Genomic DNA, 27,343 nt, shown 5'->3' with positions numbered 1-27,343 from the left:
TTATACAGCTGGCTATTGTTTAATCCTCACACGCGAACAAAAGACTGAGGACCGAACCGAACTGAACTGGCAAAATAACCTTGAATGCGGATTAAAACTATTCTTTATCGCCTCACACAGCACTACGGACTAGAAAAAACAACCTCTGTCTCGATGGAGAGCTCGAAAACGAATGATTTTAGTTAGATATGTGGTACCATGAAATAACTTATTCGCCATAAAATTATTTTAAAGTTGCCTGAAGATTACTTTAGTTTTAAATCAATACCACAAAATTTTGTAAAATGAAAAGTATAACAGATAGAGCTTATTACAATTAGTCGTTCTACAACTTCACTCGATTTAGTATGTCTCTACCTAGAATGATCAAAACCAAAAATTTTCATGTTAGTCAGATTAGAACTAACCTAACGATTGCCTTGTATGCAGCGCACCTGGATTCGAGTCCCGATCCCGCACATAGGGTTAGAAATTTTTCGTAAGAGGTATTTCTAACCCGAAGAGGCAAATAACTGAAGGTTAAAACCTCTATAATAGAAACAAAAAAATTGAACACTTCACCAAAACCATGATAAGGCTTAGTAAATACTTGAATTCCTCCTAAATTTACATTCCAGATCACTGTGCAGTGCACGTTTGTAAATTGGTAGATTAAAAAAGCTACTTTCAAAATCGAAAGACTCATGTCAGTTCAATTGGAACTGCTAATGGTGCTCGACTGAGTAAGGTGAAATACTGAACTGTCTTTTGAACACACACTTTTCAGACTATCGATCTATCAATAGCGATTGTCCCTGAGCTCTTTTCAGGTAGTTGGTCGTGGATAAAATCTCTAAGCAAAATTGCAGCATTCAATCTTCACATGGGTACTGCTGAGTATTATTCGTGTAATCTTTATCAATTTGAATTCGGAACTACATATTATCTAATATGTAACAACCCTGCAGTAGGAGGGATTGAAGGCCTTTTTAGAGATTTATGCAGTTTTAGCTAAAAACCTGGTCAAGTCTCCCCATATTCCCCTACTACAATTGCGTGTCGGGATATTTTGTTCCTCATATATAGACAACCAATCTACAGGAAATTAAACCCAAACATTATTGTTCCTAACCTTTTGGGATAAAGAGCTATAGGATTTATCAGTAGGGTTCATTTTTCCTTTCGGTGTGAAGAATCCAGACTGTTTACAGTTTTGTGTTGCGCTTGTATTGTGTAAGTATTGTATTGTCTTTCCCTTCTCAAATGAAATGACGAGACTACTTACTTGGTAGGAACAATTATCCTAATAAGTTGGGGAACGTGCCAATCGAGCCAATTTATTCAACTTACTGATTCTAGTGAGATGAAAAATTCAAAATCTGGTGCTGCTGTCTAAACCACGGAAACCGTCAAAAATTCTAACATCATTCAGACCCATATGGGTGTATGTTCTCGGAAAGCTCTTGTGAAGTGTAGTCCTCAACAGGATAACGAAATGCACGGAGCGCGAAAGCGGTTTCTCCGATAGGTAATTTGGAATCCGGAAAGTAAGATCGACAGAGAAGCGAGCTGGACAGAGCAGAAGAGACACTCAAATAGAGAAGGAGCTGTTACTGCACCGTAGTAATGATAAACGCCAAGACCGCGTTTTTCAGCGTCAGCTAGGAAGATATACCAGAATCGTTGCACAAAGAGTACCCGAATACCTGTGCAGCAGCCTGTTCAGAACCAAGTACTGGTCTACGACACACATTCGGAACAGAAGTCAATGAGAGTAACGACAGGAGTGCCATAAGGCTCAATACTTGGCTTAAAACTTTGGAACATGATGTATAATGGCATTCTAACGCTAAAGCTGTCTATAGGAGTCATCGTTCTCACAATTACAAGAAAGACGATAGAAATGGTGAAAATGCTGACAACGACCCGCAACACAATCGAAAACTGAATGTATTTAGGTTACAGCTAGGTAACCACAAAACTGAGGTGGTTCTGGTAGCAATTGTAGCGTCCAACCGGATCAAAGCACCGTTGAAGGCATATCAATCACATCGATACGTGTATTGAAACAGTTGGGAGTGATATAGGTGATAGGTGATGGAGCAGTAAGAGACGTTTTCTGGCCATGACATGAGGCCAGCGTCTTCAAATGTGTTTATATGTATGTATATGTGTATAAAAGTGTGCTGAAGATACTCCGGAACATGTGGTCCTTGAGTACCCATGATTCGGGGTAGTTGGAAGGGATATGGCGGCTCTAAGCGTAGAAAGTCGTAGTCACGCAGATACTAGTAGGGTGGAACTGACAGTTTGAATAAACTCATCATACCGGCATCCTGTGGAGTAGACTAAATCCACTACATGGCAACATCTTGTAGCTCGCTTCGAAGTGCCGGCGGTACGTGGTGGAGACGTTAACGATCCGGAAGCTACGCTACAAACGGAATCGTTGAACCAACCTCTGCACCTGAGGGATTCCATGAGAAACCGACCGACCGCAAAATATGAGAATCGTCGATTCGAACGAAACTTTGCAGTTGTGTTCAGTTTACGAATCTCCATGATTTTCAATTATTGATACAAGAGCAATTTTTCAAAAGGACTTAGACGTTTCTACGTGCATTAATTTCCAAAAACTTTAAGTCGAGTACTCTATTTTGTACAGCAATACTTCCTGAGAACGATAGACAGGGCATAAATATATCTTCACGAAAAAAATATACACTGCAAAAAATATTGTGTCAGTTTTTACAAAAACAAAACTTTATATTAAAAATTTAAATTGCAAAAAACACATTTTTTCTAATTTTTTATATTTTGCCAACAAATACCTAAAGAGAAAAGAAACATTTTGAATGTGATTGCATGATGGTGAGCTTATTGGTAAAAAAGTTTTTCTAACAATAACTTTATACATGTTTTTAAATTTCATACTAATTCACATACAAAACAAACATACAAATTTTATAACAGAATATAAGTCTAAGTATCATTTTAAATCAAAATGTATTTAACAAAAATCTTCTAAAATGCGATAGTTTTAGAGATATTTGGAATTTTGTTCTAACGAAAACACTTAAATCGTGTAATTATGCCCTTTTTAAACGTTATTCGTGTTACCCCATTACAAAATGTAAAAAAACTAATATCTATCATTTTAAAGAAGTAAAAGACACTTTTTCAATGAACTATTGGAGAATTTTTAATATGAGATTTTGTTTGGTAAAAAACGACACATTATTTTTTTAGTGCACATTTTTTTTCGTGAGGAAGTCTTCATTCCTTGTAACTTGTTCTCAGATAGTTTTGCTGTGTAAAATAGAGTAACCGAACAAAAAAAATTAAATTAATGCACATAGAAACGTCTACGCCCTTTTAAAAAATTTCGTTTGACTCAAAATAATCTTATTGACTGTGGAAAATGCTTAGTCTTCCATGCCGATGAAACCTGTATAGTTTCATCGGAATATAAAATGGTAGGTCACGATTTTGGAGATTTTCGGATGAACCTTCGTTGAATTCCTCACCTCGGTGTCTGTAAAAAATTCCGGCAACGAGGAGCTCTCAGTCGGATTTAGGGGTAGATTCATCGCCGGGCTCTATTGGAGCAGATATCGACGGGAGCTAAATGACTCACGGCAACTCTCCGCCAGTCTCTGTCCAATTGGATTTTTGAAGTCAAATGGCTCAAGTACACAGATGAACTAAATGACCTAATGTTTGACACAAAAGTGTCAAACAGTGTTATCAAGTTTCAGGAATGAAGTAACAATGTATACAAGATTACGGTAAACTGCTGCTTGATCGGCTTTATAGACAGAGCCATGTTCTGCAAGCCTAATTTGTTCGCGATCCATCAATGGAGAACATTTTATGGCAATAAACGTCATAACCTTTACTTGTGAATGGTTGAGAGTTATACAACGAGCGTAGGTGATCTGCGATTACACGAGATTGTCCTCGCATTGACGTGTCCAAAAATAAAGTGGAATCGGGAGTATCTAGTATACTGGCATACATAAATGGTGCTTCAAAACTTATCTTTTGACGACAAACTAAGGCGATTCGTATTCAACTATACTGTATTCATTCCAATTTTATAATGTAAGTGCTCCCAGCTGAAAGGAAACGAGTGTTTTTCTACAAAATATATAGTTTTTTGGTACAACCTTATTAGGTCACATCACAAAACTCCAGTAAAGAAAATTTATCCTGAGTCGGAAGCCCATCCATTACTAAGAACTCAGACAACTAACTTCTTCTACATGAGTTCGATTTCTGATGAGAGTAGCGCTTCGTTCCTATTTTTCTCCGAAAACCAAACTGGGTTACTGATTCAGCGTTGCCATAGTTGCGGATTTTTCCGCAATCCTGCGGATTTTCCGCAATTTGAAATAGAGTGGCGGATTTTTCTGCGGATTTTCTGAATTTGCGGATTTTTCATGAATGAATCAAATGGTTGGCCTTAATTTTTGAATTTAAAATTTCATGTTTAATCACAATACGTACATTATATTATTTAAATAAATTTAATTATGCAATAATTGGCGTACAGGGATGTAACCGACTTTCACATATAGGGGAACATGAGGTGACTTGACCAGGTTTTTGGCTCAACCTGTATAACTCTCTAAAAAGTTTTCATTTCCTCAAAACTCATTGAGATATGATGCACTAAGGTATTGTGCGTGGTCATGTTTTTTTTGCAGAATTTTTAAATTATTTTTGCAAAAGTTATAAAAGTTTTTCTGTGAACGCTTTTTCTGGTCAACTGCGGAGAGACTTGACCAAGGCCTGGGGAGACTTGACCAAGAAAATATTAAAAAATCAGGACGAAAAATAAAGACATAAAACATACTGTAATCCTTTTTTCATATTGTCCAAATCCTTGGGTAGCAGCAAAAAATACAAAAGGGTTGCGTTTCATAAATTTCCATTTTTAAATGTATTTCCTTTTAAGGATTATCTGTACTGCTTACATTGCATATTCACACGTTACGAACTTATCCATAACTTTCATTACTAATACTAAAAGATATAGACTGATATTTTAGGTGGGATTTTTGTGTGACGTGATAACATTTACAGTAGGAACCACAGCATAGTATATATCAGAAATTTGGTATCTTTCTTCAGCTTATCGCCACTTGGTCAAGTCTCCCCATAAAATCTTGGTCAAGTCGCCCCAACATTGGTTCTTACGTTCAATGTCGTGCAAATTTTAGTAATAATAATTCCAATGTTCCGATTAATGTAAAATCGTTTTGCTATTTCACAAAGAATAAGATGTGATATAAGTACTTTGAAAGTAATTATTAGTCGAGTAGATATGTCCATACAAAGTTTGATTAAAAATTACATCCTTTAACTTAAATTTATTAATTACGGAATATACGCTATAAGGATAGGATTTTTCATTCCAAACATTTAAAATTACCTTTTAAAATTACCAAGCATAAAAGTATTTTTGAAAAAATTTGTCGTCATTGCTAATAATAGAATTCTGCGCTTGGTCAAGTCTCCTCATGTTCCCCTACTCACTTAACTCAGCTAGGAAATTTCCGGAACGAGTAAACAATTGATTTCGAAATGGCAAAGTAAATTTTGGTTGCTGAATTTCAGCGAAATAGTTTCCGAGTTTTAGCAACCATTGAGAACTAAATAAAAATACATTAAGGCAAAAAATACTATAAACTGAGATTGTTTCTTCGATCCCGCTTTTCTCGTTGTTTCAACTATTCGTTATGTATTATTTTAAATTTTTAAGCATTCAAAGTTAAAAACGCTAAGGTTTTAAACTTTTAGAGATTTCAAAGTCTATAATTTTGAAAATATGATGCTTTAATATCAAATTTAATATTTAAAAATAAATATTTAATTTTTTTGTTTTGAATTTATGAATATTTTTCAATTTTGAATTTATTAAATTTCAAAATTCTTGGATTCTTAAACTTTTATATTTCCGATTTTTAAATTTTGAGAAGAAATTGAACTCTAAAATTTTTGAATTTTAAAGTTTTTAATGTTTAATCCTTTAAACCTTAATTCCCAAATTCTGATATAATTTTTATATCATAAAATCTTAACAAATCTTCAAATTTCAAAATTTATAAACTTTTAAATGTTTAACTTTTTGAATTCTCAAATATATTTATTTTGCAATTTTCAAATTTTTATTCATTTCAATATTTAAAATAAAAAAAATCAGAATTTCAAATTAAGCGTTTTGGCCTGTAATTTTTTAAATTTCCAATTAAACATACAAAAAAATTATATCTCAATTCCCTCTCGCAGGTTGATGGGATTGACGGTATTGTAAACATCATCAAGCCACAATATATTCAATAGAGTTATCTAAATATAAGGACCTTCGCTCTTTTTAGTTTTTATTTGCACCAAGTTCTACTACTAGAGGTTAATTAGTTCTCATGTTAATATTCCACCAAACATTATGACTACTGAGGATTTGATTTATATAAGAAGCCCGCTTCAAGATGTTGATTACAATACGCCTCGATAGTGGTGTGTCGGGGAGGCCGGGAGGGCTGATATGAGCCTTTTGTCTGTTCTATACCTTTCCTCTATTCACCAGCTCATAACCAACAATCAACCAGTAACAAATAGATAATTGAGAAAGGATGTGCTATGTGTGGTGATTGGCTATTCAAGTATTAGTAGTGTTTGAAGTACTAATGTATGTCTCATGTGATGATCATAACTTCAGCTGTATCTTGTACCTATCTAATCTATTACGTCTCTCATATATTGTCTTTTATTTCTTCTTTTCGAGTCCTATACTGCCATTCTACACCCGCCTTCAGCTGGGTCAACAAAGATGGTGATAGTGAACGTCTTAACACTCACACATTCTCAAACGCGGTCTCAGCGGGAACCTACAAAAATGCCATCGTGCACGCGATTACGAATCGGTCATGTCCGAAAGTCTATCCTTGATCCTAGAAGCCTAGGTCCATGCCTTCAGCTGGACCAATTGAGAAAATACGCCCATACCTATTAGACAACACGTCTCATGGCGACATGACCGGGAACCCTATTGATATAAACGATCCCACTCTCTGCCAGAATTCAAACCGCGCACTGAAAATTTAATATCAGACTCACGGTTCGCGCAACCATTCAAGAACACACGTTACAAAATCACGTCAGCGCACAAACGTTAAAGCCCCTCGCGATTTTCCAAGCAACCTACGAACTCGCAAACATGATTACACCCCGGTGATAAGGTGAAAATCTCAGCACTAATAAACTTACCAACACGATCTCAAGTGTCAACCTACAAACTCCCGCGCTCGCGCCATCATGAATCGGGATCGTCCGGAAGTATCTATCCTCGGTACAAACAATCTAGGTCCTTGTTAATTAATAAAAAAATAATAAAATTGAAAAATAACTACCATATCCACTAGACAAAACGTTCCATGGCGACATGACCGGAAACTCTAGTGATATGGGGTAACTCTCTCCCTGTCAGAATGTGATCCGTACACCGAAAACTAAAGATCAGAATGACGGTCCGCGAATATATCAATCGCCGCAAGGTTTCAAAATCGAATTTATACATGCAAAGTCACATACACGCGACAAACACGTCAACATACGAACGCTTAAGCCCTTCGCGATCATCTACGCACACCTATGCCCGCGATCGCGTAAACTTGATAACACTCCGGCAATTGTGTGAACGTTTTAGTACTTACGAAGTTACAAACGCGATCTCAAACGCCAACCCGCAAATGCGCGATCATGAATCGGTCACGTCCGGAAATCTTTAACCTTCATTCTAGCAATTTAGGTCCATACATTCAGTTGGACCAATCAAAAAAAAAAAAATAAAGCTCATATCCTCTAGACCACGCGTTCTACGACGACATGATTGGGAACTCTAATGATATGGAAGAACCCACTTCCTTCTGGAATCTGAACCGTACACAAAAAATTAAGTATCAGATTCACGGTCCGCGCGCGATTATTCTAGAACACACGCGAATATGCGAAAGGCACACGGTTATGAAATAGAATTTATGCACGCGAAGTTACACGTTAGCACACGCGACATACAAACGCACACGCGATCGAGCACATTAACGTACAAATGTTCGAGCCCTTCGCGATGATACACGCGATTCCGAGTCCCTACGCCCGCACATGCCTGAACCGTACAATGAATATCACATTCAGAATCACGGCCCGCTACAATTGGCCTATTGCAGTGTTTTATTGGGCGACATTGCCTGTCTCGTCTGCAAATTGTAGTATGTGATTCTGACGGGGAGCCCTTCCGAGAACCTAGCTCTACAGCTCCAGTAGGACAACTCTCGAAAAAAAAAAAAAAAAATTATATCTCAATTGTTTATTAGATTTTTAAATCTTCAATTTTTGGATTGCAAATTTTTAACTTTGAAAATTTTTGAATCCTCCGATTTTAAGGTTTTTAAAAAAAATTTAAATCTTTCAATTTTTCATACCTTTTTTGAAATAATTTTATTTTTGAAGTTTTAAATCACTTTTTTTTAATTTAAATTTTTTTAGATTTCAAAGTATTTAATTTCTAAAATTTTAGACCATTAAATTTGAAATTTTGAAGCATTTCGATTATAGACGTTTTAGCCTTAGGGTCATTTGCCTCCTTTTTCAGGATAGAAAAATCTCTTTAGAAAACTCTTTAACTCTATGTGCGAGATTGATAATTGAACCCAAGTGAGCTGCGAACAAGGCAAACGATTTATCAACTATGCTATGCCCGCCCCTTTGAATTTGATTGACGCATCCTTAATTTTTTTTTGTTTTTCGTAATTTTATCAGTTCATGTTTTTTTTTAAATTTTCGATGCTTCTATTTTTTAATTTTAATTGTTTTTTATTTTTTATTTTGGAATTTATTAGGTTTTTATTTGTGATTTTTCAATCATTTAATTTTCAATTTTTATATTTTCAATTCATGATTTTTTCCTTTTTGAAAATTTCTGGAACAAGGTGCGCAAAACTAAATATGCGTCTTGTCGAATTCCCGCAGCTCCTTTAGTTCATTGAGAAAGTAGATATTCTCCCACATTCAGCGGCGAGTGTGGAAAGAGTTTTCAGCCAAATATTTAATAATTTAAAAATTAAAGTTATGCATGTGTAATGATAATAGATTGTTAAAAGCTCGAAAAGCCCTTAATGGTGGAAAAAAATAAAAAATGGGGCTTGTATTGCTTGCGGATTTTTGCGGATTTTTACATCAGCCAGGGATATAACATTTGCGGATTTCCCAAAATAAATAATGGCAACGCTGTACTGATTACAAGCAACCCAATCGACGAGACACCGTGCGATAATTTTCTCCAACAATTTAAATTCTAGTCGAGCTGCGAGCTATGATCGGGGTTTGTTTCCTGGTTTTGAGATGGCGATAATATTCACTTGTCTTCTGTTATACGCGACAATATTCTGTTTAAAAATCCAGTTGCATAAATTCAACTAGCGTCTTTTTGCAAAATCAGAGGGGTTTTTTATCGAGTTGAATTTGATTCTGTTCTGACCCTGAGCATTATTGTTGAATGGTTGGAGTTTAATTTAAAATTCCATCATTGTCTACGGTGAGTCGATTAAGGCGTTACTAGTGGGAGCACATCGAATGGTATTCTGCGCAGCATTAGAATGTGGATAAACGTTACGTTTGGATTTTAAATTCTGGTTCGAAGGTGTGTTGCAAAGAGTACCCATTTGTTTCTCCTGACAAGTCATCTACGAAGTGCTTCAAGCAGCTGCTCATTTCAAAACGGCGTAAACTGTAAATTTGCCAAATCTTTTTTTTAAATAACTAACAGCTATCCCCTTAGCGTAAAAGAAATTATTTGGAAACGGTTCGTTTAATTTCACACACACGATGCGTCCTAATTCCAATTCTCATAACGAGACACGAAAGCCTTTTATATACTGTATTTCGTATAGTTAGGAGTAGGGGAACATGGGAAGACTTGACCAGCTTTTCAGCTAAACCTGCATAAATCTCTAAAAAAGCCTTCAATCCCTCAAAAGTCATTGTGATATATATGCAAAGTTATTGTGCGTGATCATGTTTTTTTTGCAGAATTTCTAATTTAATTTTTCAAAAGTCTTAAAAGTTTTTCTGTTATCGTTTTTTTTTGGTCTGTAGACTTGACCTGGGGAGACTGGATCAAGAGAATTTTAAAAAATCAGAATAAAAATAATTACGTAAAACAGACTGTAATTATTTTTTTCCATATTGACAAGATCCTTGGGTAGCAATAAAAAATAAGAAGGGTTGCAATTCATAAATTTCGACTTTTTTAATGCATTGCTTTTTAAGGATTAACTATACTACTTACATTACAAGTTCACACGTCAAGTGATCAGTCATATTACTGCTAGTTTTGTTGACTAATACTAAAATACATAGACTGATGTTTGAGGTGGGATTTTTTTTTGTGGCGTGATTAACATTAACAGTTGATACTAAAGCATAATAAATATCAGGAGTTTTGTATCTTTCTTCAGCTTATTGCTACTTGGACAAGTCTCCCCATAAAATCTTGGTCAAGTCTCCCCAACATTAGTTATTGCGTTCAATGTCGTGCAAATTTTAGTAACAACTATTCCAATGTTCCGGTTTATGTAAAATCATTTCACTGCTTCATAAGGAATAAGATGATATATGAGTACCTCAATAGTAATTAGTAGTCAAGTAGTTATGTCCATACAAAGTTTGATAAAAAATTGCATCGCTTAATGCAAAGTTATTAATTACGGAATATTTTCTATAAGGAAAGGATTTTTATTCCAAACTTTTAAAATTACCTTAAGGGATCGAAACAAGTATAAAAATATTTTCGAAATAATTTTATGAACCGAAAAGTAGACGTCATAGCCAAAAATAGAATCTTGCGCTTGGTCAAGTCTCCCCATGTTCCCCTAAATTACTTGGCACCCTACCTCCACCACACGGAGAAATACTGAACTTTCAAGTGAAAAGGAAGAGTCGCTTTATTCCTTTACAATTTTGTGGTACATACATTAGATAAGCGGAGTACTCCCTTTGCGAATGTTAAGCAGCAGTATCTTTAACGGTAGGTTGGATTGTCTTGCAATTTTCGACTTGTTCGGCATATCTTCAAAAGCTTAACTCCTTCCTAGGTGCATGTTCGGATGTTTACAACGACATCTAGCGGCGATTTTGTGAACTGCAAGTATTTCCCCATACATTTTGGCTAGAAATTCCATACAAAATTTAAGTCCTTTAAAGAGGTCTTCGAGTTAACCGATTTCACCCAAATTTGAACAGTATCATTTTTCATGATTTGGTACGACGCTAGGGGGTGTAGATTTGTGATTTCAAAAATTATTCCGGATCCCGCCCCGACACACAATTATTGAGAAGTTTTATGTAAGTTGTAATTATAAATTCGTTCCAAACTAAAAATCATTCCAAAGCAAATTTATCCACCAAAAGTGATTTTAATCAAGAGGTACAACACTATTATTTTTCAAAAATCAAATCAATCGTTTTTGTTGTTCTAAATTAGGGACCTTAGGGACTTAAAAATTATGCGCCAAAATGTGTACGGCGACAAAAATATGTAAATGAAGTTAAGTCTGATGTTTTGTGTTTCGGATTCTCCTCGTCAGTACCTAACAGCTGACTGGGCCGCTAGGTATACACTAAATCTTAAAAATGACACGCAACTTATGTGTATGTTCGAACGACTGGTTGGGACTGATATCCCGGTGGTACAGAAGTTTTGTTTTTTACTGATGAGGATAAAAGTGAACCAAAACTTCTGTGACTATCACGCCAATGTGGCTATATGCTTATACTTCCCAAAGGTTCATTTTTATCGTCATCAGTAAAAACAGAACTTCTTTACCACCGGGACATCAGTCCCGACCAGTCTTTCGAACGTACACGTAATTTGAGTGTTATTTTTTGGATTTAGTGTCTACCTACCGGCCCAGTCAACAGTTAGGCACTGTCGAGGAGAATCCGAAACACAAAACATCAGACTTAACTTTAAGTTGAATTGTGCACCAATTGCATAAATTAGGGGGGTTCACTCCAATTTAGCTCCTTTAAGGAGTATAAGCATATATAAATGTATAAATTTTCAATTCTGCCACAACACTTCCTATGTATTTAGGGTATACACTGACTGAAAACATTAACCGCGTTTGTCTCGAAGCCAACTTTTTTAAAATTGAACTCAAACAAACGATTTTTGGTCCCCCTGAAATTTTGCAGCATATTCAAAATTCTTCAGATTTTTAGTTGTCCATTGTTTATTTTTTTTAATACCTAAGTGATTTTATGTCGATTTTTATTGCATTTTCCTATTTAATAATACGCTATTTCGCGAAAAAAAAAATATCGAAAATTCTACGTACGTCACTTCGTATCGAGTCTGGTTCCTAAGTTATTAGAGATTTTCCCGCCGCACAGAGGAGTAATTGGGGTCGAATCCTGGCCAAAATTATTTGCTGCTGCAATTGTTGTTATTATGCCTTAATATGAACTAAAAATCGACAATTACTAGTTTTTGGAACAATTTGGCATCTTCGCACCTACCAGTGCAAAGGCCAATTTTATGTATCCTTTCGAATACTAGTAATTTCTAGGTGATCTTTGTGAATACATTTGTTTTTTTCCAGTTGCATAAACATTTGATCAGTGGGAAAGGGAGAAGAAAAGGGACACCTTTGCATATTTTCATAGAGATTCATTTTGGCAAACAGTATTTAGCCCTACAGTATTTCGGTGTACCTCAAATTAGTAAAAATTTCAATATTTTCAAATCGCTTGGAATTAGTGGATCGGACAAGATCGGAAGAGTTCGAATATTTCTTGTATAGATGAAATCTTGTTTTGCAATACTGCTTCAGCAACTTTGCCGGATCTAGCACTATAATGTAACTTTTATCATTCAAATTTAGAATAAAATGTTTAAAAAAGGTATTTTTTAAAGTTGGTGCAATACACAGCAAGTCTACTTTTTTTAGTTAGTTTTAAGCTGAAGTTAAACGGTTGTAATAATATTGTCTTATTTAATACAGTCATCATCACTAGAAGGCGATTTTGCTGAATATATAACGAAAACGATTAAAATATCCCTTAAAATATCACCATTGGGCATACATGCAAAAATTCTTTAACAATTTTTGATATACTCCTAAATTTTCCACGTTATACAGTAGGTTCTTAGGCATGTAAAAAAATATAACGAAACAAAAAAATCGAAAAAAAATTATTTTGGTTATTGGCCAAGAATTTGTTCTAGTTACTCCTCTGTGCGCCGTGGACTCCTTCGAAAAAACTTATTGTTGGGAAAGTGCTGCACAGCCTCCATCTTGTGATGAAATTATTAAAAAAAATAGTTTTGTAACTTATAATTAATATTATAATTCATATTTTACAGAATGTCGATTAATGATTTCATTGCGCCAAGAAAAATCGCGAAATATGCCTATTTTTAGTGATCTACAATAATTTAACCCCTAAAAGAGGTTATTACGTATTACGCATTGTACAATGTCCACTTCATAATCGAAACGCCCCAACGATTTTTTTTTTCGAGATCCGCACCAGAAAGCTATACACCGGGTGCCTATGCAATAAAATATGTTTATCTAAAATCGGTGATCTTGAGAAATTATCGAAGATCACTTGACATGACTATGTATACGCTATTCCTAATATCTTTATTTTTTCATTACTAATATTCATTAGGGTGAGCCCATTTTCGCTATGTTTCTATTATCACCCTACCCATTTGAAGCCGTTGGATAGAGCAGTGTCTGCCATCTTTGTTCAACGCATTGAGTCAAATGATAGCGCAACAATAGGGGTACTCGATTCGAGTTTTCATTGCGCTCAAACACGAGAATTACACTGATTTCAGAGCATTTGTGTTATTAAATTGGTTCTTAACAACGAAGCAAAGCTGTTGATGTCAATTTTTACATATTCCATTAATTGTAGGCCGAGAAATTAATGAATTAGTGAGGCACCCTGGTGAAAATAGGCACTTTACCCTATGTCTAATGAATACCTAGCGTGCGCATGCCAAAATTATTTGATATCCAATGGGGTATTCTCATTTTTACATTTCTTATAAAAGAAATGTATAGAATTCGCTCAAACTTTCAAGATTTTTTCCGAGGCCCGGAGGGCCGAGTCTTATATAGCAATCGACTCAGCTCGACGATTTGGGACCATGTCTCTCTCTCTCTCTCTCTCTCTCTCTCTCTCTCTCTCTCTCTCTCTCTCTCTCTCTCTCTATCTGTATCCGTATCTGTATCTGTATCTGTATCTGTATCTGTATCTGTATCTGTATCTGTATCTGTATCTGAATTTGTATCTGTATCTGTATTTGTATCTGTATCTGTATCTGTATCTGTATCTGTATTTGTATCTGTATCTGTATCTGTATCTGTATCTGTATCTGTATCTGTATCTGTATCTGTATCTGTATCTGTATCTGTATCTGTATCTGTATCTGTATCTGTATCTGTATCTGTATCTGTATCTGTATCTGTATCTGTATCTGTATCTGTATCTGTATCTGTATCTGTATCTGTATCTGTATCTGTATCTGTATCTGTATCTGTATCTGTATCTGTATCTGTATCTGTATCTGTATCTGTATCTGTATCTGTATCTGTATCTGTATCTGTATCTGTATCTGTATCTGTATCTGTATCTGTATCTGTATCTGTATCTGTATCTGTATCTGTATCTGTATCTGTATCTGTATCTGTATCTGTATCTGTATCTGTATCTGTATCTGTATCTGTATCTGTATCTGTATCTGTATCTGTATCTGTATCTGTATCTGTATCTGTATCTGTATCTGTATCTGTATCTGTATCTGTATCTGTATCTGTATCTGTATCTGTATCTGTATCTGTATCTGTATCTGTATCTGTATCTGTATCTGTATCTGTATCTGTATCTGTATCTGTATCTGTATCTGTATCTGTATCTGTATCTGTATCTGTATCTGTATCTGTATCTGTATCTGTATCTGTATCTGTATCTGTATCTGTATCTGTATCTGTATCTGTATCTGTATCTGTATCTGTATCTGTATCTGTATCTGTATCTGTATCTGTATCTGTATCTGTATCTGTATCTGTATCTGTATCTGTATCTGTATCTGTATCTGTATCTGTATCTGTATCTGTATCTGTATCTGTATCTGTATCTGTATCTGTATCTGTATCTGTATCTGTATCTGTATCTGTATCTGTATCTGTATCTGTATCTGTATCTGTATCTGTATCTGTATCTGTATCTGTATCTGTATCTGTATCTGTATCTGTATCTGTATCTGTATCTGTATCTGTATCTGTATCTGTATCTGTATCTGTATCTGTATCTGTATCTGTATCTGTATCTGTATCTGTATCTGTATCTGTATCTGTATCTGTATCTGTATCTGTATCTGTATCTGTATCTGTATCTGTATCTGTATCTGTATCTGTATCTGTATCTGTATCTGTATCTGTATCTGTATCTGTATCTGTATCTGTATCTGTATCTGTATCTGTATCTGTATCTGTATCTGTATCTGTATCTGTATCTGTATCTGTATCTGTATCTGTATCTGTATCTGTATCTGTATCTGTATCTGTATCTGTATCTGTATCTGTATCTGTATCTGTATCTGTATCTGTATCTGTATCTGTATCTGTATCTGTATCTGTATCTGTATCTGTATCTGTATCTGTATCTGTATCTGTATCTGTATCTGTATCTGTATCTGTATCTGTATCTGTATCTGTATCTGTATCTGTATCTGTATCTGTATCTGTATCTGTATCTGTATCTGTATCTGTATCTGTATCTGTATCTGTATCTGTATCTGTATCTGTATCTGTATCTGTATCTGTATCTGTATCTGTATCTGTATCTGTATCTGTATCTGTATCTGTATCTGTATCTGTATCTGTATCTGTATCTGTATCTGTATCTGTATCTGTATCTGTATCTGTATCTGTATCTGTATCTGTATCTGTATCTGTATCTGTATCTGTATCTGTATCTGTATCTGTATCTGTATCTGTATCTGTATCTGTATCTGTATCTGTATCTGTATCTGTATCTGTATCTGTATCTGTATCTGTATCTGTATCTGTATCTGTATCTGTATCTGTATCTGTATCTGTATCTGTATCTGTATCTGTATCTGTATCTGTATCTGTATCTGTATCTGTATCTGTATCTGTATCTGTATCTGTATCTGTATCTGTATCTGTATCTGTATCTGTATCTGTATCTGTATCTGTATCTGTATCTGTATCTGTATCTGTATCTGTATCTGTATCTGTATCTGTATCTGTATCTGTATCTGTATCTGTATCTGTATCTGTATCTGTATCTGTATCTGTATCTGTATCTGTATCTGTATCTGTATCTGTATCTGTATCTGTGTCTGTGTCTGTATCTGTATCTGTATCTGTATCTGTATCTGTATCTGTATCTGTATGTGTGTGTGTGTGTGTGTGTGTGTGTGTAACGGACAAATTCTCATTCGTGTTTCTCAGCAATGGTTGAACCGATCTTATCCAAACCAATTTTACACGAAAGAACTAAAAAACAGTATGAACGCTATTAATTTGTTTTTGAATCTGATGTTTAGTTTCCAAGATATGGATGTTTGAATGCGTAAAAACAGCGTTTTTGCAGTTTTTTTAAATTATCTACCGAAATTGACAATATAGATTAACAATTTATATGTTTCGAGACAGCTTTAACGAATATCTTTCGAACAAGCTATAGATTGTTGAAATCGGACTATTATCAAAAGAGATATTTAACATTAAACGCGGACGAAAGATATTTATCATTTCCGATTGCCAGAAATATGACCAAAAACATGTAATCTATTATTAACGCCAAAACTGCGTATTTTAGGTCAATAGTATCGTCGGAGAATTTAATGGAGGTAATATGCTCTTTCTTTTGGTATTGTGCTTTTGCTTATTAATCCCCCTATGAATGAGATATTTTTACAAATTTTCTTGGAAGTGATTATATCGAAATGATGCCTTCAGCAAATTTTTAGCTCTTACTTTTGCGAATAACTTTACTAAAGACTTTTAATATCTATTTTGAATACTTTAAAAGTTATGGCTTGTTGTTTGTTGATTACTCTTTGTCGCCTATTTATTGTTCAATATAGTAATTATCCATTGAAATAAGCTAAACATTATTTCGATAAAACGAATTTTGTATTTCATATTACTATCTACAACCGCTAGAAATAATCACCGAACACTTCCAAGTTGTCTGGAAGGAATTTGATAACTTTTTAGTACAAAAATGTTCATTTGTGCGAACCTGCAATTTTTCTAACTTATAACCATCGGATCGATCTGAAACAAATCGGAAAATGAAAAGCGAAATAAATAACTCCAAGCAACGGCGTAGCCAAGAGAAGGTTTTGGGGTTTAACACCATACAACCCCCCCACCACATCAAAAAAAATATTGGATTGAAGTTGAAAATTTATTGATGCAGAATGATTTAATTCAATATTACAATAACAATTATCTGATCCGTAGATTGATAACCTGTTGTTGTAAACATCATGAGGACTTTTGATAAATTGTCGGAATGGGGTTCTGATAAGTAACTGATCTATTGGTCTTGATTTCACCGTTGTCTAATAGTATCAATATCAAATTCCTGCCTGAAAACATTCCAATAGAAAATTCCAGGGTTCTGTCATCAATCATAATCCTCAGATTTATTTTCAAATTGAGCTCGTATTTGTAGAAATGTACTGTAATAAGTGTCTTTATTTAATAGAAAGCGAAGTTAAAATTGATTTAATGTCTATGAAACATAGAACTGTTCACCAAAAAAATGCATAACTTTCAACATTTGCTAAAAATGTTTTTGCCTTTCTCATTCACTCTAAAATTTGTCAATCTAAAGCCGTGTGGTGTCCGGCGGGCTGAAATCTTTTTGCACTATTTCATCCAAGAATAGAACCTCTGGGAACTGCTCCCATGTCGTAAGAGGCGACTAACAACATGCTAGGAGTTCCTTGGTCGAGGTATTGCTCCGTACCGAAGACCTAACCTGGACGGACCTTAAGGTTTTCCATATTACCCTCTTTCCAGTCTGTATTTAGTGAATCACTGACATATACTCATCTTTTCTGATTTGCCATTCTCGATTGTGTACCAATGTTTTAAGTTTCTTCTGGCGGTTGTATATTAGCCGTAAACGATTAAATTTAATTCTACACTAAGTAACAGAATATATTAATATACCGGCACTTCCACGCCAAGGTTTAACTTCCAAAGCTTTGGTTTAAAAACCGTTTAAAAAAAAGGAAACTTTCATGTAGGAAATTTATTGAATTGGCCTAAGATGGAGCTGTCGAATTGCACAAAAAGATTTTTATGTTGCAAGCGATCTGTAGATGTGTTAAATTAGGTATTTTTCTATTAAATTTGGAATCGTCTACCGACAGGTCTGCATTTACGGATGCCTCCAGGAGTGACTCCTTGGGGTCTCATGATGGCCTGACACTAGCTTTGTGATACTTTTGCTTTCCTAAACAGCGATAAAAATCTCAACATTCCAGAACTTCACTTTGGCAGAGGATGTAGGGCCATCGGAAGCTGGAACTTCGTAAAATCGCACTCCTGGTCTTTTTTTCAAAATCATCCAGTGCAGTACTCTACGTCACTCGTCCGAATTTGCACCGTTCGTATGGTAGTGGGTATTTGCCAGTATTACTGTTCTCCCATCCATTCTGGTCGTCAAACGGTGTGATAGCAAAATTCTCACTAGTTTCCTATCTCATGCCTCCACGCGAGTCTAAGTCTATTGATGACATTTGGTCCCTAGACCGGCGACGACTGGGTGCTATCGGCCTTCTGCCGATAGTAGCAGAATGAGAGGGTGCGAACAGATCTAGTCGAGAAAACATTGCCGTGAAAATGACTAGTTGATCGGAAATTAGCCCCAATACGACTAATCTGACTAGTATCTATGACCACAGGTCAATACGTATTGAAAATTCGCCGCGTATGTTTTTGTGAACCTAATTTCAAGCTCCGTTATTGCTATCAAGCCCGTGCATCAGGTTAACAATCCTTTCTATTTCCCTTCAGTGTTCGTTATTATCGCTCGTATACTTGTATTCCACAAGCAATCCGATATGGAAAATAAGAAATACTTTCCTTGATTTATAACATCTTGCGCTATTTTTGCCTGTATAATGTGTTGTCACTCGGTAGTTTTCAAGCCAATAAATATATCGTAGAGAAGAAATAGCGAATTCTGTCCAAATACTGTTGCAATAAATAGTGATCCGGCTCATTACGCAGATAAGATTAGCCTTTCCTGGCAATACTCCCACGGTTGGCTGTGTGGAGTTCAAATTGCTTTTGCTTAGGGAACATAGTATACTCTCGGTAGCCGGCTGCCCAGAGTTTAAAAAGAACCAAAAACTAAACAAGATCTTCTCTTTTTCGAGTGATCGTGCACTCGCAGACTAACTAAACAAGTACCTAATAAAATATGCTTTACAGGTCGCATCGCTTGCTTGGAGCGAATCCTAGACCTGATACCCTTCCAAACTACCAACTCCGCGACACCTATGGAAGAGTCTGATGAATCGTCGTTCTTCTGTTAAGTAGGTGGAGCATCAACACTTCCTGTCTACCTTATCCTTTATCCTTCCCCGTGAACGATGGAGATGGGGGCGGCCGGCAATGATGGCTATCATGCTGTTGAGGTTTTAATATGGGTCGAATTGGTATGAATTCCTACTTACCACTTCCTAAGCAACTCTTATTAGATAATCAGCAGTCAAACATGATGGTCAGTGTGCAATCCGCCAAAATCATCGTCACAACGCAACGCAACGCAACGCAACGCACTCTAAAATTTGTCAATCTAATCCCGACCAGAGCTGGACAATATCAGTTCAGTTGTATCAGAACACGTGAAATTGACAGGCGAACAAACTGAACCATCACTCATTTTACTGAATTTTCAGTTGAATGCATCAGTCACTGACATTGACTGCCAGCGAAGTGATATTTAAAACAACATACCGTTCGACATTGATCTTATGTTTGTATGACAATGATCCGATGTTGGTCCGACATAAGTCCAACATTGGTCCGATATCGGTCTGACATTGGTCCGATATCGGTCTGACATTGGTCCGACACAAGCCAAATATTGGCCCGACGTTGGTCTGACATCGGCCCGATGTCGGTCCAGCACTGCCCGATATTGGTCCGACGTTGGTCCAAACCTGGTTGGTCTTAGTTTTTCAATTTTCTTGCTTGCTCACTATCATTCAGTAAGTGAAATGGTATTAGTGTTGAATTGATATTCGTCCAAAATGGTGATAGCTCAAAACGAAGGATATCAGCTATCATCTGATTTCACTGAAATTGTTCAGCTCTGATCCCGACCCGGAGAGCCGTGTGTCATATGCCAATCGACTGAGTTCGTCGAGATCGGAAAATGTCTGTGTGTGTATGTATGTGTAAAAAAATGTGACCTCTGTTTCTCAGAGAAGGCTGAACCGATTTGCACAAAGTGAAATGAAAGGTACAACCTTCCCATCGGCCGCTATTGAATTTTATATTGATTGGACTTCCGGTTCCGGAGTTATGAGTTGAAGAGTGCAATCACACAGCAAATTCCCATATAAACTGAAATGAAAAATTTTCAAAATCAAATTTGTATTTTTGATGCCAAATGACTTTAAAATGCATGAAACATTGAGATGTTTAATAAAAATTGACTTCTTTGGACTTTGGTACATTTTTGCCTTTCTCATATAGAAAGGTTATGCAATCACTCCAAAAATCGTCAATCATACCGGCCCGGAGGGAGAATGCAGTGAGGGGTTGCTACTTTAAAATTAAAACTAGTTTAAAATTTCTTAATAAATTGAAAATTTTCGGCAGTACCTGGACCTCCCGGATCTTTCTCCATGATCCGCCGCTGGTTTCAAGCGATGATTCAGTATCACATAGTATCTCAAGATCGCGGCTGTCGATCCATTGTATGTATGTGCAAATCGTACTGAACATGTAATATTCATTTCCACCATTGTATTGAAAATAACCAGCCATGGAATCGTAGTCTGGACAAATGAGACAAGCACAATTGCACCACTAGGTGGATTAAAACAGGTTTTTATTTTGGGAATGCGTCGAGTTTAGACGAAAACGTAATATGATTAATAACGAGGATAACACTTTCCGATTGTAGAGAGAAATTTATGGAAAATGACGATTTCCATTCGACTCGAGCAGTTCCTGATCGATTTTGATGAGCATTTGATTTTTGTTGTATGACCAATTATATGTATAGGTCACATGTTTAAAAACAGTAATTTAAGGTCAAGATAGCATCATTTTTAAACCGCCAATTTCAGAGGTTTAGTATCTTCGATGAGTTTTACAAACGTTAAACAGCGCATCATTTGATAAAATAATTTTGACGGTATATCGTCCAAGAAGTATTTATGGTGAATTTTCTCAGGTTAATATTCATGACTACAATAAAGTCTCAACAAATTCGCTAAAGACACGAACTCTGTTACTATTTTCTGAAAAATTAATTCTGCATAATTTTAAAACTTCAAAAATTACGGTTTCGGAATTATGCCGTATGATCGATTTTCACCAAACCGAATTTCTGGCTACGCCGCTAATTTCAAGTAAGTAGAAACAAAGACGTTCAAAAGAAACTTCTTCGAATGCTGAATATCTATTATAATGCATTGAAACCCCGATTTTATCAGCCAAATATGAACATATATTTGATGGGCTCTAGCAGACGAACAAGACTGAATTCGAGTAAATCCTTTCTTGAGCATGTTTTCCTTATCATGAAGATATGCGAAAATAAAAAGTTCATCATAATCAGGAATAGTTATCAGACTACATCAAGGGACGGGAAGAATATTTTAACAGCTTCAGTTTATTATAAAGGAAAAAAAAATTGCACGATTTAGTCAATGTCCTCATTTTGTCAGCCTAAAATACACCATGACACTGATAAAAATGGGTCTTTACTGTATGTATTATTCGCTGTGTTTCATATTAATAGGTACATTTCTTTTTTGGAGATTTTTTTATTGCATCGAACTACAACAATTTTTAGGTAGTTTTCAAGGGGTTATTTTATAGACTTCTTCCAAAATTTGGCGAACCTATTCCAATTCGTATACCAATTAATTGGTATACTTAGGGGTTTATATGTTGCAGATAGAGAAAATAGTGAAATTTTCAGCTTTTTTCCTACACAATATTACGAAACTTTGTGAAAATTATAAACTATTTGAAATTTTGTAATAGTTTTATTTTTTATTTAACCGTGATTTTTTAATAAATAGTAACTGCACAACGTAGTCTATTTTTCATGGCTTGCGGTGAGCACGATCTCTCGAATTGCTGAACTGAAAATTATGGAATAGAAATTAATTTTTAGTATTCTTTACAGACCTGCTGGTGCCCTAAGACGATTTCGCTAGATTTTCAGAGCACTGTGCACCCAGCGCATTAACGCAATTGACGGAAGGTTATCGAAAAGTTTCGTGAAAATGAAAATTCCAGTAATGATGATGATTTTCCCAAACGGTTCGTTTTCGTGAGGTTTTTATTTGTTCTTTGGCATTAGGATTAGCGATAATAATTCAAATCAAGGATACTACTGGGAAGTCACCTTTAGAAAAAGTCGATGTCGAAGTAAAATTTGAAACTATGCACGCATGCACTTCAGAGATAGCGTGATATCAGGAGCTGCGATTTCATTTCAACGCTTTTTGTGAAAAGGGCGATACTTACAAATGTAAACAAAGAGGTTTTTTTCATACATGCGAATGAGGGCTTTGAAACGCAACAAATTAACCTCAAAATTTTGATTCTACGATATTGCTTTCTTAAACTACAGCAAAAAATACAACGGGCGAAGCTGTATTTTTGTTTGTTTATTTAAAGTTTCGCTCTCCACGCTCCATGCAAACAAACAGGGCGATACTTTTTTTTGCTAGCAGTTTAGAGGCGAAAATGTTTTTTTCGTATTTTTTTAGGATTATCAAGCTGATACCAGCTGTAAATAGTAACAATGATCGCTATTGAAAAAACCCGGACGAAATCGGTGGTGTAAAACGGTAGTTATTGTAAAAAAACGTAAGGGCGATACTTCAATGCTGCTAGATGGGACCGAAAAAGTAAACTCCCCAAAGGGGCGGTACTATCATTTTGTCAATTTCAATAGCAAAATAAATTTTAATTTAATAATTTCAAATACTTTATGAAGTTTTGGGTTTCGATCACTGAATCATGCAATCTAGGATGTAAAAAAACACAATAGTTCTTAAATAGGAAATAAAACCAAGACTGGAAATATTCACTGTTGATTGAATGGCATCACTGCTAGTATCGCCCTTTTCAAGAAAAAGCGTTTATTTCTTAGTTCTCAGTAGCGTTGGAAATTTGAGTAAAGTATAAACTTCAAATCGATTCAAAAAAAAATTCGATTTTTTTGGCTCAGTACAATATATAACCCCTTTAGGAAAATTCAGTTTTCCCACCACAATTTAGATATTTTATTAACAGAGCATTAACAATAATTCGTTGGTATGTCTATTTTATGGGCCATTTTTTCGCTTTCCCATTGATTTGGTTTGAGATTTCTAGCACAGATGTTGTCCTATGCTGATTTGAGCGATTCTCTGAGTCCTGCCACTATCCCATGTAGTATGTGTTATCAAAAACATCGCGAAGCATCAAGTTCTAAATGTTCTCAAACGACATAATATCCGAAGAGTGATAAGAGTTATAAGAAATGTCCCATCACACTGTTGGGTGGATTAAACACGTTTTTTCAAAACGTTTGACTTATTTATATAATCCACCCATCCCAAGCCTTCCGAAAATCATTTTATAAGCAGGAGCTAGGACGATAAATTTCTTATGCAAAACTACCATGAGTACGAAGTGTTTTCAACCTATTTCAATGTCGTTGGAGTACAGAAAAAGGAAATTCAACCCACTCAACAGTTCATCAATTTGTATAACATTTTAATCGACATATATGCGCAATAACTGATTAATGGTTGAGTTATAAAGTTATAAATTTGTTTATAAATTGTCACACTAAAATATAGTGACGAAATAAAATCTTTATTTTAATTTTTGGTGCTTTAAAACAACCGGTAACTTGTATTTTAACAATTAACGTAGATTTTCACTTTAACAAATAAAACTTTAAATGCTAATGATATTAACACAATTTTTTATACGAAATGCATGTCACTAAAATCAGTTATACCTTTTTTCGAACTATCATTGCCAAATTTTCGACTAATGTTGAACGTGCAATTCATGATACACTTTTTTATTCTCCACTCCAACAACCGATCAGACCGTATAGATGTTCAACGTTCTATCGCGCCGACACAGTGTGTTCAACTAAAATGCAATTAAAGTGATGCCTTCCCTTAACCCCATATCGTTTGAATTCTAATTCGTATGAATAATTTTCCACATATAGTGAACTTTTGATCGCTGTTGCATTTATACTATATTATCGTGTATTGTGTACTATATAGGGTTCGTCGCGGTTGCGGTAATTACCGCAACCGCGCGGTATTTACCGCACCCGCACCGCAAAAACTGCGGTGCGGTGAGACACTTTTTCCCGCGGATGCGGTGCGGGAAATGGCTTTTACCGCGCGGTACTACCGCAACCGCGCTTCAAAAAATAATTGATAAAGAATTAAAACTATGACTTTGACCACTTGAGAAGAACGCAACTAGATTTATTTTCTGAACGAATGCTTAGCAATGTCATTATTAGGAAAATCCCTCTGTCAGATCGTTCGAGTTTTACTTATTACCCTATAATACAGAAACATGATAAACATTTACTTGCTCTAATTTCCATAGACTTGACATAAAACATACTGTTATTAAGAAATAAAATCTAAAGGCTGTGTCCAATATAATTTGGCACCATTATTTTACGACATATTTTGAAAACTATTTATTTTATACTTCAAAGAAAAAATTTACAAACGAAACTTTTCAAATACATAAAACGCAAAATCCAATCATTGAAAAACAATTAAATTGTAATGTCAAGTCCAATTACAAAATGCATCATTTCTCCCGATTCCTCTTGACAATCGAATTATGAATCATTTTCGATGATATTTTCTCAACTGTGAATTTTGATTAATTTGGAGAACTTGAAGAACTACTAATACTAAGACTTAAAAACAATCCAAAGAATGTAATTATCATCATCAAACCAAACGAATTTGAAGGAATTTTTTTTCGCGTGCATCTATTGTTCGTCCAACTGGGAATATTTTCTACCAAATTAACAAATAATATTTTTCAGTTAGGAGTATTTTTTAACTTTTTGAAAGTAAAGCTTTCGAAGTTAGTGTAGAGCAGTGCGATTTTTTTGTGTTTCTCAAAGTCTCCCTCAAGGCCTCCCTTCATATTGTGAAAAGTGTAAAAGTTAGCCCAGATGCCAAATTTTGCATAGTTTGGACAGTTTTTGCGTTGATTGTAAATTTATCTCGAAAGCTTAACGTAGGGGTTGGGTATCATTTACATAGAATCTGTATACAAAGTTTGAAAGAAATCGGTTAAGTAGTTTTTGAATGGCAGGTAACATCGCAAATCATGTTTTTCCAGAGACGTTCTACAGAAAGCTTCGTCACCGAGTCGTTTGTCGATTTTTTTGTAATGAAAAATTATAGCATGTTATGGAAATGATACACTAGAATGTACAAAAGTTTTGATCAATTCGCTTTATGCAGTTTAAAAAAATCGAGAAAGTGTTTTTTACGCCAAAACCCTTACCCCCTTAATAAAACTTGCAAAGTTGAATATTTTCATAAATGTTACATTCTTAGGAGTCCGTCAAAGTTAATTTTCGTGTAAATAAGAATAACATTTTATTATATATGGATATACAAAACAAATGAATATTTTTTTTTGAGCACAATTTTTAAAATACATGATTTTTACCGCATTTACCGCATTACCGCGCGGTGCGGTGCGGTAAATGCAATGCGGTTGCGGTAAGCGGTGCGGTTTTATTATTTTTTTGCGGTTGCGGTGCGGACTATCCATTTACCGCCCACATCCGCACCGCGACGAACCCTAGTGTAACGGACTTCTAGCTCAGCTACACTGGCTGTAAAAAACACAGCGCAGCGATCTGCTTGAACGGCTGGCAACAGGGAACTGAGCGTGTCTGGCCAAGTCCGTTCTTTAAATAGTCGATGATGACGTCATTCATAGAAGCGTTGCGCGCTAGGTACACCAATCCGTCGTACAGGGCTTGGGAAGCGCTATCTTCTGTGTGTTAATGCGCGATATTTTGACGAGGTTGTATATTATTTAATTTTTTAATGATATGATATCAAAAATCTTTGGGTTTATCTATTGGAATCTATTCTTAGAAGTATTTCGGGGCGAATTGAGCAAAAAATTTGAAAATTTATCGTGAGATGGCTGAATTATATGCGTTTAAAATTGGACCACTTTTCGTTACATACCATTTTTGTAGAATTTGCAGAGTGAACCCCTATATCGAAAACAAAGACGTAGTCCTACGTCAAAAAATGATTTATTCGAGTAATTTCATCACAAGATGGCGGCTGTGCAGCACTTTCCCGTCGGGGAATTTTTTTGGAAGGGGTCCACGGCCGGAACTCTATGTCCCGTAATTTTTGATTCAGAGCCAAAAACCAAAGCTTTTTAAACTTCTTAGAACGACAGCAAGCGGCGTACGTAAGATTTTTTCTATTTCTTGATTTTCGCGAAATGGCACATTTTTTAGTCGAAAACGCTGAAAATGTGTTAAAAATCGACACAAAATTGCTTATTAAAAATTATGCAATGAAACAATTAAATCCCACGTACATCGCTGGAGAAAGTAATCTTGAACATGCAGTAAAAATTTTAGGTTGATCAAAAATCATTTGTTCGAGTTACATTTCCGGCCAGATCAAAAAAAAAATTATTTCGAGAAAAACACGGTTAACGTTTTTAGTATACCGTAAACCGGGGTGACATTGATCACTTTTCGAAGTAATCATTACATATTTTTAGACGCAACACATTTATTTCAAGTTTAATATTTTTAAACCATGTACTGATGTATGGAGAACAAGATTGGATGGTTTTACTTATAATTGTCCGCTTACAGCTATTTTTTCAAAAATGATTTCAAGTTGAAGTCCGTTTTCGTGTTCCGGGGTGACTTTGATAACCTGCATGTTCACCCACATGTTATTGATGTCAATGTTTATCATTCAAATGTTTGTTTGAACTAA

The 27,343-nt window shown here is 35.4% G+C and overlaps 1 protein-coding gene across 1 annotated transcript in view; it reads right to left on the bottom strand.

Annotated features, from left to right (window-relative positions):
* Positions 1–24,448, bottom strand: part of LOC131683215 (acyl-CoA synthetase short-chain family member 3, mitochondrial) — a 967,052-nt gene extending 942,604 nt beyond the window's left edge. The window contains exon 1 of the mRNA XM_058965052.1: positions 24,319–24,448. Coding sequence (XP_058821035.1) covers positions 24,319–24,373 — 55 coding nt within the window. The 5' untranslated portion in view covers positions 24,374–24,448. The remainder of the gene's footprint in view (positions 1–24,318) is intronic.
* Between the last annotated feature and the right edge of the window lie 2,895 nt (positions 24,449–27,343).

The sequence above is a fragment of the Topomyia yanbarensis genome, chromosome 2 (genome assembly GCF_030247195.1).
Source record: "Topomyia yanbarensis strain Yona2022 chromosome 2, ASM3024719v1, whole genome shotgun sequence".
Lineage (NCBI taxonomy): Eukaryota > Metazoa > Arthropoda > Insecta > Diptera > Culicidae > Topomyia > Topomyia yanbarensis.
This window is presented reverse-complemented; position numbering and strand designations above follow the sequence as displayed.